Raw genomic sequence first — 15,201 nt, 5'->3', positions numbered from 1 at the left:
CCCATGTAAGTCTTTCCAGGTTTTTCTGAGACAATCCTGCTCATCATTTCTTATAGCACAATAATATTCCATTGCAATTACATTTCACAGATTGTTTAGCCATTCCCCATTTGAGGGGCTTCCTTTTACTGTTCAATTCTTTGTCACCACAAAAAGGGGCTATAAATATTTTTGTACAAATGTATCCTTTCCCCTTTTCCCTTTTTTTGGATGTCTTTGGCATATAGACTCAGCAAGGATATTCATGCATACCCCTACTAGATCTATATTTTAAAAAGAGATTAAAAAAAAAGGAAAAGAACCTATATGTACAAAAATATTTATAGTAGCTCTTTTCTGGTGGCAAAGAATTGGAAATCAGAGGGAATGTTCATCAACTGGAGAACAACTGAACAAATTGTAGCGTGTGATAGAATATTATCATACTACAAGAAATGATGAACAGGATACTCTGAGCAAAACCTGGAAAGACTGACGTAAACTGATGCAAAGTGAAATGTACTGTACACAAAATAACACGAATATTTTAAGACAATCAGCTGTGAATGACTTAGCTATTCTCAGCAGTATAATTATCTAAGACAACCCTGAATGGACTTGTGATCAAAAATGGTATCCATCTCCAGAGAAAGGACTGATCATTTTTGAATACAAATTGGAAGTGTATATATATTTGTTTAGGCAATTGGGGTTAAATGACTTACCTAGAGTCACAAAGACAGAAAGTGTATGACACCAGATTTGAACTTAGGCCCCCATGACTTCAGGGATGGTGCTTTATCTACTGCCCCACTTAGCTGCCCCCATACTTTTTTTTTAAACTTTATTTTTCTTGAGGTTTTTTGTCAGTTTTGTTTTACAGTATAACTAATATGAAAATATGTTTTGCATTACTATATCTATATCAAATTGCTTGTCTTCTAAATGAGGGGGGTGGGGAGGACAAAAGAAAGAGGTGGAAACTCAAAAAAATTTTTTAATGAATGTTAAAAATTGTTTTTATGTGAAATGGAGAAAAATATTAAACAAGCCTTAAAAATGTTTTTGATTTGAATTGAAGTTCTATTTCTTGAACTGGCATATTATGATTTTTTATTTATTTATTGTTTTGTTTTTATTGTTATTTATGTATATATTTATTGGCTTTAAGATTTTTGACTGCCATCTTTTTCTAAGGATTTGCCAAGTTCAGAGAATGATGGATTGCTTATCAGAGGATGTGTAGACGGCCACAGAAACAAACAGAAATGAATTCTACTTGGTTCAAGTATTTCAAGGCTACCAAGAAGCCAGACTTTAAAATGCCCACTTGCCGCCACCGTATTTTCATTTCACCACCCTCACCAGAAATACCATGCTCCCCCATTACCAGTAAATCCAAGGTTCTAGTTGAAGCTGCTGCCCCTTGCCTTCAAGTGGATTCTTCAACCAAAAGCTACACAACAGTAGAAATTAGTCAGGAAGAGAAGCAGATAGAAGATGAAGATGAGGTGCACAAATGGCTGATTGAGAGGCTAAAAACAAAGAAAGAGTTGGACACTTTTGTTAACCTTGAGAAATGGATCTATAATAAACCCAGGACGACAAAGTTAGAGAACCGAGTGTTAAGGAGGATTTACACTGAGCAGGAGGAAGAACAGGCTGCCCAGAGAGCAGCTAAAATTGTTTCTGTTGAAGACATGGTGAGCAGTTCCATTTTTCAGATGAAAATTTGTTCACCCATTATATCAATTGATTGTAAGGCCATATAAAGTAGGTAGGACAGGGATGATTATTTCCTTTTTGCAGAGGGAAAAACTAAAGCACTAAAGGGTGGTCATCAGTACCCAGCTGGGATCTAGAAATCAAAAGTAAACAAATTCTATGAAGAAGACCAATGCCTTTAGCTTATGCCTTCCTTCCAGTACATAACTCAGGGTTTCCACCAGTGGTAACAAGTGACCAGGATGACCCAGAAGCCTCTGTAGAAGAACAGTAATTCTATTTCATTTGACCCAGAAAGATTTCAATGGATACTATAAAAATACTTTCATTTTCAATTGATACAATCTATCATGAAGCAGCTTGGCATTATGGGCTCAGAATAAAAAAGTCTCAGGTCAAGTTCCTGTCTTTGACATGATTACTTGTATTTCTTTGAACTGGACTTTTAACTTCTCTTAGTCTCAGGAGACATCTTAGGATTTATTGTAATCTAATTTGGTGAAGTGAGTTGCCCAAACTGTATTCTTATGATGGATAGGCAAGGGCAAGCGTGGGGAGACAGGATATTCATGTAGGGAAAATTATAAGCAAAGACACAGGAGTGGGAGCCTTCATTTCATGGCTTGACAAGTGACTATGAGAAGGTGGCCCAAGTAGCTCATCAGATGAAGTGGAAAAGGCAAATTGCAGGCAGATCATGAAAGGCAGGCAGATTTCCTTCTAATCAGGGATTCCAACAAGAATGGGAATTCAGAAAACACCGGAGTCCTTATTCAGTTCCTCTTTGATACCCTTAGTTAGGGTGTCTTGTTGGTCAAGAGATGCCTTCCATTGGCTCTGACTCTCAAAGAACCAGGCATTGGTTCTTATCCCCTGACAAGTCATTTATTCTCTTGTCTCCTTTGATTTCTTTCAACAGATAGCTTTTGGGCGACCCTGCAAAGGAATTCCCACAGTCATCATACCTGCACCCTCATGCCTGTCCGTCCTGTATGAGCATCTGTTAACACACAGGATCAGAGTATTCGAAATGTTCTGCAAGGGAGTGTGTGACCAACAGATCTCCAGGGAAGAGTTTGTGAAAGTAATGAAAAGAGTAAGCTGATGCTGCTGGGTGACTAGAAACTAATGTTCTTCAGAATCAGATTCTGGGGAGCATCGAATCAGCTTGCTGAGCTGTAAAAAGGAAGCAGAGGTTTGTGCTGCAATTCAGACTCTAAGAAACAGTTCTGCTTCATTTGGATGGGTGTGCATACAGTATTTGAAGAAGAATGGTTTCTTTTAGAAAGAATGAATTAATAGAAGAGATGGGAGTCAGTCAGCCAAGAGGCATTTATTAAATATTTTACTATGTGCCTGCATTGTGCTAAACACTTGGGTACAGAGAAGAGAATATATAGTATAAATATATAGTATATTCACACATATATTTATAGTATAAATATGGTATAAATATATGGTATGTACTAATATGGATGTATATATCATATATTTATGGTGTATGCTGACATAGATCTGTATAGTTATACATTCTATTTATAAATACATATACTATATATACATACCATATATAGGTATGTGCATGTACTATATATAGATATGTATATATTCTATATATTTATACTATATATGGATTTGTGGATGTAATATTATATATATAGACTAAATGTACACTCTACATAATACATAGCTGTATATATACACCATATGTTTATACCATGTTTATACATATACTATAAATTTATACTATATATAGATGTGTGTGTATATATATACATATATGTATATACACATACACACACACATACTATATCTTTGTTATGTGAGCCAGAGCATTGGATACTTGTTTTTCCTATTATCACTTATCCTTTAAATGGGGCTTTTGTTTCTACTTTTAGATTGGTGCTCCTCTGACTGATCGAGAGTTTGAGGATGTGATGATCTATTTAAGTTCCTTGAACAAGAACAACAAAATCTACCGGGAAGACCTGACGACATCATACAGACAATGGCTTTCTACCAAGAAAAGTGATACGTACCAGAGAGCTAGTAAGAAGCCAGGATGCTGGTCTTCATCCTTTTGCTACTCTAAAGAATCAACAGACATTTATCAAGAATTTATGATGCACTGTGCTGGGTCCTCAAGAAATTCTTTCCTCTTAAAGTCAATCAAGTGCCAAGCATTTATTATATTGAATCTAAGCACTGAGGGAAAGGCAAAGAATGAAAGAGAGAGTTAGTCCCTGCCTTCAAGGCTCTTATAGTCTAGTGGAAGGGAGTGGGGAAAAGGGAAGCAGCTTTATTGGGAAAGAAGGGAAGAAGGCACATAGGAGAAATATGTTAATAGTTCATTGGATCTAAAGCAGCATGCTGGACTTCCTAGACTTCTGTCCTGCCATAGACATTGTATCCTAAATCTTTCACAGAATCACAACATTTATAGTCGGGAGCAGCTCTCTAATCTATTTTTCACCCTCCATTTTGCTAAGTAAGAAAGCAATGGCTTGCCAAAGGAGTGATACATGCAGAGGAATGTGTATTGAATAGTTAACCTCAGTTTCAGAACCCATCTGTAAAGTCCCTTCTAGCTCCAAATCTATTGTCCTACTTAACTCTTAAGAATAGTCTTTTTAAAAAATTTGTTTATAGTTTAGTCCTTAGCTTAAATGATAATTTATTTAAGAGTTTATCTGTAAATTACCTGAAGACCACTTTTTACAGTTTCCCATGGCATCTACTTCAATGCTTTGCCCATAATCAATGTTCAGTAAATATCTGTTGATGGATGGAGAGTGCTAGGTAAAGCAGAATATTTCTTGGCCCTTTCTCCTGCTCTTCCAATTGTATATATTATTATGAGATATTTCTTGTTCTTGATTTTTCCCTTCTCCCACTTCAGATTTAAGCTACTGGAGAACAGTCAAACGTATCAAAACAAAGAAGGGTTTGCCTTCCCCATCCTCCTCTTCAAAATTTTTGGAAGTGCCTCCAATTAACACTGAGCCAGATAGAATGCGGCTGTCCTATGAGGATATGGAGGTATCTGGGAAACGGTTCAGGGAGCTGAGGAGACAATCTAAGGTAATTTTCCAGCCAAAGAATTGTCTATCCTTTAACTATTCTCAGGCCACTAAAGAGTTTAAAAGACAAAATAGGGTCTCAGCTTGCTTCTCTCATCCCATGTCTATGAAAAGAATGTTTTCTAGTTCCTTCAAGGCCAGGCTAGCAGACAGCATATATTAGAAAAGGTCTTAAGGGCAACATACTGCATGGATTTTGTAGAGGTTTCAGACTACAGAGGACTCAAGTTTTTGCTTTGGCAGTAATTAATGACATTTATTGAGGGCTTTATTGGGCCAGGCATTGTACTAAGTGCTGGAAATAAAAAAGGTCAGTCCTTGCCCTTAAGAAGCTTATAATCTAATTGGGGGGATAACCATATGCAAACTAATCTACAAAGCAACATATATACACACAAACACGGGATAAATAGGAAATAATTAACAATGGGGAAGTGTTAAAATTAAGAAGACTTGGGGAAGGTTTCTAGTAACTAACTGGTGATCTTGGGAAAGTCACTTTACTTTACTCCTATGTTAGTTTCCTCATGTACCAAATGGGAGACAATAATCTCTCTGCTGCCTGCCTCAACTCATGGCAATCACACACAACATACAAGGTTCAGTTTTGTGTTTGTTTTACCAGTTACATTGTTATTCATTGTGTATATTCTTTACCTGGTAGAAAGATACTTTTATCTTTACCTTACCTTCAAGGTAAGGAAGAAAAAAAAACACAAACCCACCAACCAACTATGCAAAGAAAGGGATAAAAGGCTAGGGACCAAACTGTAATTTCCTTCATAAAGGGAACTTCCAGATGAGGAAATTCCCCCCTACTAATCCATGTCAGCACCTCTGCAAATTGTAGCCTTTGAGAGTGACTGACAGCCTTGAGGAGTCAGTAGCTGGCTGAATTTATGCTGAAGAGGAAATGACTAGCCTGGATCACACATTCAGGGTTTTCCTAGTTCCAAGGCCAGCTCTCCATCCACCAAGACCCTTATGCAGATGAAAAGGATTGGTATTTATCACGTGCTACTGACGTTACAATCCTAGCTTCTCTCCTTTACGGTAAACTGGATGTTTCTTGGTAGAACACTGAATGTGATGAACTAGGATCCTAGAATACTGATTTCATAGTTGCATATTCTGGAACACTGATTTTCTTTCTTTTTTTAAAAAAATTTTTATTGTATTTCATTTTGTTAAATATTTCCCAATTACATTTTTTTTAAGATTCATTTTTTAAAAGTTTGAGTTCCCTTTACTCCAGCTCTTCCCCCATCTACTCAGAAGGCAAACAATATGATACCCATTATACATGGGCATTATACATGCCATCTTGCCAAAAAAAAAAGGCAAGGGAAAACAAAATGAAAAATACTATGTGTTTTTATTCTGCATTCAGTCCATAAGTTTTCTCTCTGAGGTGACAGCAATTTTCATTATTGATTCCTTTGAAATTATCATGGATCACTGTATTGATCAGAATAGCTAAGTCTTACACAGTTATTGTTATAATATTGTTGCTACTATATACAGTTCTATTCACTTCACTTTGCATCAACCACCTTATTATATATCACAATTTGTTTAGCCATTTCCTAATTGATGAGCATTTCCTCAATTTCTGATTTCCCTTTTCTTTTTCAAAATATTTTATCTTATTTAATAACATTTTATTTTATATTTTGTTTTAATATCATCTTTATTTTCAAACGTATTCCTCCCACTCTCACCTACTGAGAGGGAGCTATTGATTGTTTTTTTTTAAAAAAAAAAGAGGAAATGAAAAAACAGTTATGTAAAATTAACCAATACATCAGCCAAGTGTGAGATCATGTGCAGCCAAGTATGAGAACATGCAAAACCATGACTCCCAATCACTGCAGAGAAAGAATCGTATATGAACTCATTCATGTCCAAGTTTGGGTCATCGTTATACAGTACTAAGTTTTGTGTTGATGCTTTTCCCCCAAGGGAGACAGGTACATTTTCTAATTTCTTTTTTGGATTGGCGTTCAGTGGCTCTGTATCTCTCTGTTTCTCTCTATCTCTGTCTCTGTCTCTTGTTTGTCTGTCTCTCCTGCCTCTCCCCCCACTCTTCCCTTCCATTGTATGTCTTTCCTTCTCTCTGTATGTTTGTATTTCATTTTCTGGTAGGACACTGATTTTCATGGTATGGTCCTGATATGAATCTGTCCCAAAGTTATCCAGAGAAAGTTCTCCAGGACTCCAGGAACAAAGGATGAGGCTAGGGGTTAATGGAATAGTTAATTGAGTTCTCAGTGCCTCCCAAATAAACTAACGTATTTTTTCCCTAGGGATTACAAGGGAGAAATGTCTGTTTTCTTTTCCCTTTTACAGAGAAAACTCAATCCTTTGTTGTTCTTGGAAAGATATCGCCTAGTACGAACTGGCATCAAGCCTGTGGATGACCACTGCCTCCCATCCACTCTGCCGGATGAATTTGGGGAGCTGACTAATGCCTTCCGACAGGCTACCTTTTTGGTCTACCTGAAGTGTTTGAAGGCCTGTGAAGACTATCAAATCCCACTGACTGAAAAGACCCTTATGAAAGGCAAGGTGGTGAGAATGGGCAGGGAATGAAATTCTGAGATGCTGGGTTATCAACAAGCCACTTTGATAGACCTTAGCTCTTCCTTTGGTTAAAACACTCTTAACTAAATACTTTAATTCTTTAAGAATCCTGTCAAAGCAACAACAAAGGAAGGTGACCTATAAAGGATATGAACAGATAATTTTCAGATGAAGAAATTAAAACCATTTCTAGTCACATGAAAAAAATGCTCTAAATCATGATTGATTAGAGAAATGCAAATTAAGATAACTCTAAGATACTACCTCACAGCTGTCAGAATGGCTAAGGTGACAGGAAAACATAATTATGAATGTTTGAGAGGATGTGGGAAAACTAAGACACTAATACTCTGATCCAACCATTCTGGAGAGCAATTTGGAACTGTGCGCAAAGGACTATCAAACTGTGCATACCCTTTGACCCAGCAGTGTTTCTACTGGGCTTTGATCCCAAAGAGATACTAAAGAAGGGAAAGGGACCTGTATGTGCTAAAATGTTTGTGGCAGCCCTGTATGTAGTGGCAAGAAACTGGAAACATTCTCCATCAGTTGGAGAATGACTGAATAAGTTATGGTATATGAATGTTATGGAATATCATTGTTTTATAAGAAACAATTAGCAGGAAGATTTCAGAGAGGCCTGGAGAGACTTACATGAACTGACGCTGAGTGAAATGAGTAGAACCAAGAGAAAATTGTACACGGCAACAATAAGATGACACAATGATCAACTGTTGTGATGGACTTGGCTTTTTTCAACAATGAAGTGATTCAGGCCAGTTCCAATAAACTCTGCATCCAGAGGGCTGTGGGGACTGAATGGGGATCACAACATAGTATTTTCACCTTTTTGGTTTTGTTTGCTTGCTTTTTTTCCTTTCTCATTTTTTTTTGCCTTTTTGATCTGATTTTTCTTGTGAAGTGTGATAATTGTGGAAATATGTATAGAAGAATTACACATGTTTAATATATATTGGATTACTTGCTGTCTAGGGGAGAAGGGGAGGGGAAGGGAAGGAGAAAAATTTGGTACACAAGGTTTTGCAAGTGTGAATGTTGAAAACTATCTTTACATATATTTTGAAAATAAAAAGTTATTATTTAAAAAAGGAAGGTGACCTAGCTTGGCTTTTAAGCAGCCCAAGATTGCAGATTTAACCTCCATGGCATTTCTGGTATCAGTCTCCTTCTCTTCAGTCCCCTTCTCTTCACTCACACAGTCACCAATGTAGTTAAAATATTCATCACCTTTCTTTGGACTATTAAAATAGCCTTTTAGTTGGGCTTTATTTCTTACATTTTTATTTAAGTCTTTCCCTACTCCAATCCATCCTTCAGATAGCTACTATAAAAGTGATTTTCCTAAAACACAAATTTTTGTTACTCTCTTAACTCAGTAACACCCTAGTGACCCCTATTACCTCTACTAAGGTCGACAACAAATTCCCTTATTTGACATTTAAAGTCCTTTACAAACCCTAGCTTTATATAGCCTTATATATCATCCTAGTCATATATATAATCAATGGTAATTAGAGAAAAATTCACAGAAGCATAGAGTTTAGAGTTGGTAGGGACCAAAGAAACCATAAATAGATCTTTTACAGATTTCCTAGAAAATAGTCAGCTGCTTCCCTCATCAGAATGATGGCCAGTGTCTTGATGTCCATCACATTGGCTGCTGTTCAACATCATACTGCTTCAAGCAACTGCTCATAAAAACTCCAGGGAAATGGTCAGCCAAATAAAGCTTATAATACATCAGAAAAATGAATTCTTCACACCTAGCTTCTCCATCTTCTTCAAATTATATCTCAGAGTGAAAGGACAATAGTTCTCTGTCTACACTACAATTCCCACAAGTCTTGGGGATTCTCAAATCATTCTCAATCCATTCTCAGATGTCTCCCTGACCTATGTATTTGGTCTCCCACTATAGAATGTAAGCATCTTGAGGACAAAAATGGTCTCATTTTTGTTTTTATAATCCTAATGCCTGGAGCACTGAATTTTTAAAATGCTTGCCATTTGGTTTACTCAAGAATATGAACATCTTGGGTCTGTATTCTAAAGTTTGAAGTTCTAGTACATAGAATTTTGTGAATTGAGATTCTAAAACATTGGCTTTTTTTTAAATGAGATTTTCATTTATATCTTTTGTCTTTATTTTCCTTCCTTTTCCTCCTCCCAGGAAGTCATACCATATAACAAAAGATTTTTAAAAAATAGAAAAAGAAAAAAAGTTCTGCAAAACCAATACATTGAATATATATGAAATACACACACATATTTTGAAAAAATCTAATATTATATGAAATGTCTCACATCTATGTATCCCCCACTTCTGCAAAGGAGTTGGAGGGAAGCTGTCTTTCATGAGATGGTCTCACTCAGATGATCTCAGGATAAGAATGTGACCCAAAAGACTTATATGAAGTATAAATTTGACCTACTACTATGTATGAAATGGGCTTTGGTGAAGCTCCTCCTCAATATGGGTTAGTTTTCTAGGTCATTTCAGTAAAATTAAATTAAGTCCCAATTAGGCAGCATGGTATACTGAATGTATTTCAGATTCAAATGAGATCCACTAAAACTATTCTAAGGATCCTCATAGATTGCATATTGACTTAGAAAATCACCAATTAGCATTATCTGAATTTTATTGTATTTTCTTTAATTTTGTTAAACATTTCCCAATTACATTTTAATCTGGTACTGGCTCCTGCACACCAGACTGTGTTTGATATCTCTGGGGTGATGGCTAGCGAGCCGCCTTAGGAGCCAGGAGGTCCTGGATTCAAGTCTCGCCTATGAAACATGCCATAGGCAAGTCATTTATTCTCTCAGTTCCATCCACGTAATCATCCTTGCCAATAGGAAGCATGAAATCAATCAGTTAGCCAATGTGCATCTGCCAAGTGTTTCCCATGCACCAAGCACTGTATTAGAGATTAAATATTCAAAGACAAAAGATGCAACAGACCCTGCCCTCAAAGAACTTTTAATACTTGTTGGATTGGATTGGTTTAGGAAGCAGATAAGGGAAGACCCCTCCATCCAGAACTTGGAATCCCTTACCTATCTAGAGTCTTAGAAAAGGATTCCTCCACATCCTAAAACCAAAGAGGCATCCTGTTAGAGAAGCCTACCCTAACCTCTTGCTTTTCTCTTGTTGACAGCTCTACTTTACCATGGAGACAAAATTGTCTTGGAGAGAGATCATGTTCTCAAGCTCAGGCAACCAGGAGGCTACTATGATGAAATAAAAGAACACACACCAACTCTAACCAAGTATCACGTGATCAATGAATCAACAATTAAGAAGTATGTTCAGTCTTGTTTTGAGCTTCTCCAATCTTGCCTCCACCTCCATTGTGACCCTGAGCTAGCTTTGTAACTGCTCTCAGCCTCAGTTTCCTCATCTATAAAATGGGGATAATAATAGCACCCACCTCGCAAGGTTGTTGTGTGAGGATCAAATGTGATATATGTAAAATGTCCTACAAACATCAAAGAGATGTTGGTTATTTTCCCTCATGGCTCATTTGAGAGATATGGGCTGGGGGCAGCTAGATGGTGCAGCGCGTAGAGCATCAGACTTGAAGTCAGGAGGTCCTGAGTTCAAATCTGGATTCAGATACTTAACACTTCCTAGCTGTGTGATCCTGGGCAAGTTACTTAACCCCAATTGCCTCAGAAAAAAACAAACAAACAAAAAAGATGAGACATGTGGATTGTCTCTACATTGCTATTGAAGCTGTGGATCTGGGTGCTTTTACCTTATACTAAAACCTAACCTGGGTTCCCCTTTCTTCAAACTGGGATCCCAAATGTTTGATCATGAGCTAGTGGTGGGCTGATGGAGGATAGCCATCCATATGCTGGAGATGGCCTTGGGTCTTGCGGAGAAGAGAATAATATTCTCAGAGAAGCCTGAAGGCAACCCCCACCTCTTCTCCCAGTCTAGGTCAGGGTCCCAGGCTGCTGATCTTTTAAGCAAAAAATGGCAGGCACCAGTCTCTCTTATTGACTTCTGTCCCAGCATTTGCTATCCTATTTCTATGTAGGGGGTGAGCTCATGAAGCAGCTAGGGTAATGTAGCAGAGACGTGTACTGGGGGCAAGGAGTATGGTGCATGGCCATGTGTCAGGTTTTTTGAAAGAAAATATGCCTTTAGGGCTGTTTCTGACATTTTTCTCAACAAGGCAGAATCCTCAGTTTCACTCAAGAACTGAAGAATCCCTGGGAGAGCCTCCTTTTGTCCTCTATTAGATGCAGCTCTCCTCTCCCACCCCCAAAAGCTGCTGGGAACTTGAATTTCCTCCCCTTTTAACCAGGAGCTTTTTTCTTTCACTTCTTCCAGGAAACCACAGAAGCCAGTTAAGAGAATGAAATTTGGAGAGTTTGAGGCTCTGAGCAGGTCTGTATGAACAGACAGGTAGTTGTGTGTGTGTGTGTGTGTGTGTGTGTGTGTGTGTGTGTGTGTGTGAGAGAGAGAGAGAGAGACAGACAGACAGACAGACAGACAGAGACAGACAGAGACAGAGACAGACAGAGACAGAGACAGAGAGACAGAGACAGACAGAGAGACAGAGAGAGATTATGAGGGTGGATGTTTGGAGACTGGAAGCCTAAGAGTAGGACCAAGTGTCAATCCCTTTCATAGTTTAAATGGTGTGCAAAGAGACATCTTGTGAACAACCCCAAGTATTGTGCAGCTACCCTCATTCTGACTGTAGAACTCTGGGGGAAATGTTGGGATGGGGTGCAGGGGAAATTAGAAATGGAAGAATAGTCAGATACAGTGTAAATGGTGGGTAATTTGGGGGGAAAGATGCTGGCAGGGGCAGTGGGAGGAAGATGTCCAGGAAATGCCTCCAGCAGAAAATAGGAAGTGAGATACTTGAAGAAGAAGAGGGTAGCAAGGGAGGAATAGAGGCTGCTTTGGAGAGAGGAGGGAATGTCTTTTCTTCCATCCATTTCCTCTGAACATATTCATAGGCTTCTTTTTGTAGCTGAAAGAAAGATGTACCTACCTCCTGATGTAATTTAATCCCCTTCTAGATATCAGGCTGATGGAAGCACCCTAGGCTAGAAGTCAAGACACGGGTGTTAGTCCCAATTTTGTTATTCACAAAGTTATTAACTAATAACTTTATTATTAGAACGCAGTGGGCTACAATGGCTTTGGAATCAGTGGAATTGGGCTGCAATTCTAGCTCCGATGCTGATTTCCATGGGATCACAGGCAATCCACTTCTTCTCCTTTGTCCCTTTTTCCTTATCTGTAAAATGAATTTAAAGAAGTGGCTCTGAGGAAACCTCTCGTTTAGAACTATGGTCTATTCTAATCCTGGGCAAATCACTCCCCTTTTATGGGTTTTAGTTTCTTCATGAAATTTTGACAGTTCCAAATTCCCTCCTCCTTGGATGAAATTCTGATGATTCTCCTTGATGAGTCTGTGGTTCTAATGGAAGAAAGTCTGTAAGGAATCTCCACTCAGGCTGAGACACTCAACTCCCTTCCTCCCTCAAAGCCACTGGCAGCACCTTTGACAGACTTGAGAGAAGGATAAAAAGAGATTTACATTTGTCACTAATTCCCTGTTGTTAAACTATGGTAAAAGCCTTGAAAAGTAGGCTGAAATTATTTGGAGATTATTTGTGCATTGTAATGAGCCATGAATTCCTCATCCTTGGTTACCATTAAATTATCTGAAGTTGGTTATCGTGAATCCTGGGATGGGAGTGGAAGTATCTTGCCTACAGCCAGCAGTTGGAAAGAACCAGTGTCTGAAATGTACCTGCTGCCCCAAACTGGGAGCCTGGGAGGCACTGGACAGCCTTCTGTGGACCGTGGCCCACAACATCAATCAAAAAAACCTACCAGCTGACATCCTTTTATCCTTTCTCAATATCAACCACCTCCCTCTCCTTTTCTAGTTACATGTTCACATCTCCATATCCTAGGCTTAGTAATACCCCCATTGTAAAAGGGACAGGTCAACAACTGTTTAGGGCCTACTGCATTGAGAATCCAGGTTCTTCCTTGATTTATATCCTGGCTAAGCTCATAGAGTTGTAAATAGGTACCAGCCATTCCAGAAGTAGTACCTTCCAGGCAAACTCCTCTTTCTAACTTCCCTTCTCATTTTATTTCCTAGGAAAATTATGCGCAGGTGCCATAAGCCTTTCGATGGGAGGTACCGTACCCATCCCAATTTCTTCTGGCCGGGCCACCTGCTGGATAAACTGCTGCTATACCTTCCTGACAAGAAGTGGGAAAAACAAATGGTTCTTTTCAGCCGGGTGGACAAGAAGTCTCCAGTCTATCCAGCCAGATACCATCCTAGAGATTGTTGGCCTGTTTCTGATGCAGGCTATGTAACCTCTGGAGAGTTTGATAGATATAAACAATACTTTTAATTGGATAGAGATGGGAAGACCCAATATAGCAGCAATATTGGCTTCATTGGCTATTAGGCTATACAATATAGTTGCACAAACCTAAATCTAGTATCAATCTTCTTTCCACCTTCCCAAAGCTGGAGCTGAAATCACAGAGACAAAAGATATTATAATGAGTATATAAGGAAGAAAATGACCAATAATAAAAATTATAAGACATTGGACCAAAAACTCAATCTTTAAAATAAAGTCTTGCTATATATCAGATTACAAATCACAATACCTCAATAAATCCAAAGATCCATAGTTTTTTTTGGGGGTAAGAACCAACCCTTAACTCAAAATGACAACTCAGAGATTTCTCAAAGTGAAGATCAGAAGCTTTATTAGAATCTTGTGAGAAGTGGGCAGTCAGCTCACTGGGGTCTCCAAGGAGGCCAATTTTAACAAAGGCTTAGAGATGATTTAAATAGTCAAAAACCACAGGAACCTGTGGCCCCTCCCTTTATCTGGTTAATTTTCACTACCTGCTCATGTGGAAGTAGCAAAGGTTTGCTAAATTCTAGTCAAGCCAGCATAGTTGACTTATTGCAGATGTGTTTGCCTGAGTTTACTGTGGTCAGCTTGTTACAATGTTTGCAAATGTTTGCTTGAGCTGATATGAGCACTCTATTGTAACGTTTGTACAAAGAATTTCATTTTTCCCAAAACCATCAGATCTTCATAAACTAAAATTTAGGTTAGAGGTTCAATCTACCTTAGTTAATGATTTTATGAAAAACCATATAATCCCTCACAATAAGGAGATTTATTTAGAGGTAAATAATTGATTAAGCCAGAGGCATTAAAGATTTCTAAAATAACTAAGGAGATTTAGTTTACCTCAGGCTTTCTCAACCAACAAATAGAGACAGTCAGTTTGGAGGCTTTTCAAATATCTCCAGGCCATTAAATTATTAGTGAGGTTCTTCTCTAAGCAGTTGAGTAAAAGTCAAGGGTTTATCCCTTAGATGTTTTCTGCTGGTAGAGCAAAAGCCTTAATGGTTAACAGATCCTTGGTATTAAATCTTGAATTACCCAAGGTTATTATTCTGAGAAGTTCTCAGTTTCCTCTTTTGCTCACTAATGAGTTCAGTACTCTGTCCACCACACCCCCTAGCTACCCCCACTACTGATCAGAGAAATGCAAATTAAAACAACACTTTGAACTTACCATATTTGCTAACATGACAGAAAAAGAAAATGACAAGTGCTGTAGGGAATATGGAAAAATAGGGGCATTACTGCATTGTTGGTGGAGCTGTGAACCAGTCCAACCATTCTGGAGAACAATTTGGAGCTATATAAAAAGAGTTCAAAAACCCTGCATATCCTTTGATCCAGCAATATCACAACTAGGTCTGCATCCCCAAAAGTTCAAAGA

At 38.2% G+C, this 15,201-nt stretch overlaps 1 protein-coding gene across 1 annotated transcript; it reads left to right on the top strand.

Annotated features, from left to right (window-relative positions):
- The first annotated feature begins 946 nt into the window (after positions 1-946).
- Positions 947-13,969, top strand: EFCAB12 (EF-hand calcium binding domain 12). The gene is made up of 8 exons (XM_051982710.1): positions 947-1,682; positions 2,624-2,800; positions 3,603-3,753; positions 4,604-4,785; positions 7,134-7,347; positions 10,550-10,694; positions 11,734-11,790; positions 13,535-13,969. Exons 1-8 carry the CDS (start codon positions 1,218-1,220, stop codon positions 13,794-13,796), a joined length of 1,653 nt encoding a protein of 550 aa, XP_051838670.1. The 5' UTR covers positions 947-1,217; the 3' UTR covers positions 13,797-13,969.
- Positions 13,970-15,201: the final 1,232 nt, after the last annotated feature.

The sequence above is a fragment of the Antechinus flavipes genome, chromosome 1 (assembly GCF_016432865.1).
Source record: "Antechinus flavipes isolate AdamAnt ecotype Samford, QLD, Australia chromosome 1, AdamAnt_v2, whole genome shotgun sequence".
Taxonomy (NCBI): Eukaryota; Metazoa; Chordata; class Mammalia; order Dasyuromorphia; family Dasyuridae; genus Antechinus; species Antechinus flavipes.
This window is presented reverse-complemented; position numbering and strand designations above follow the sequence as displayed.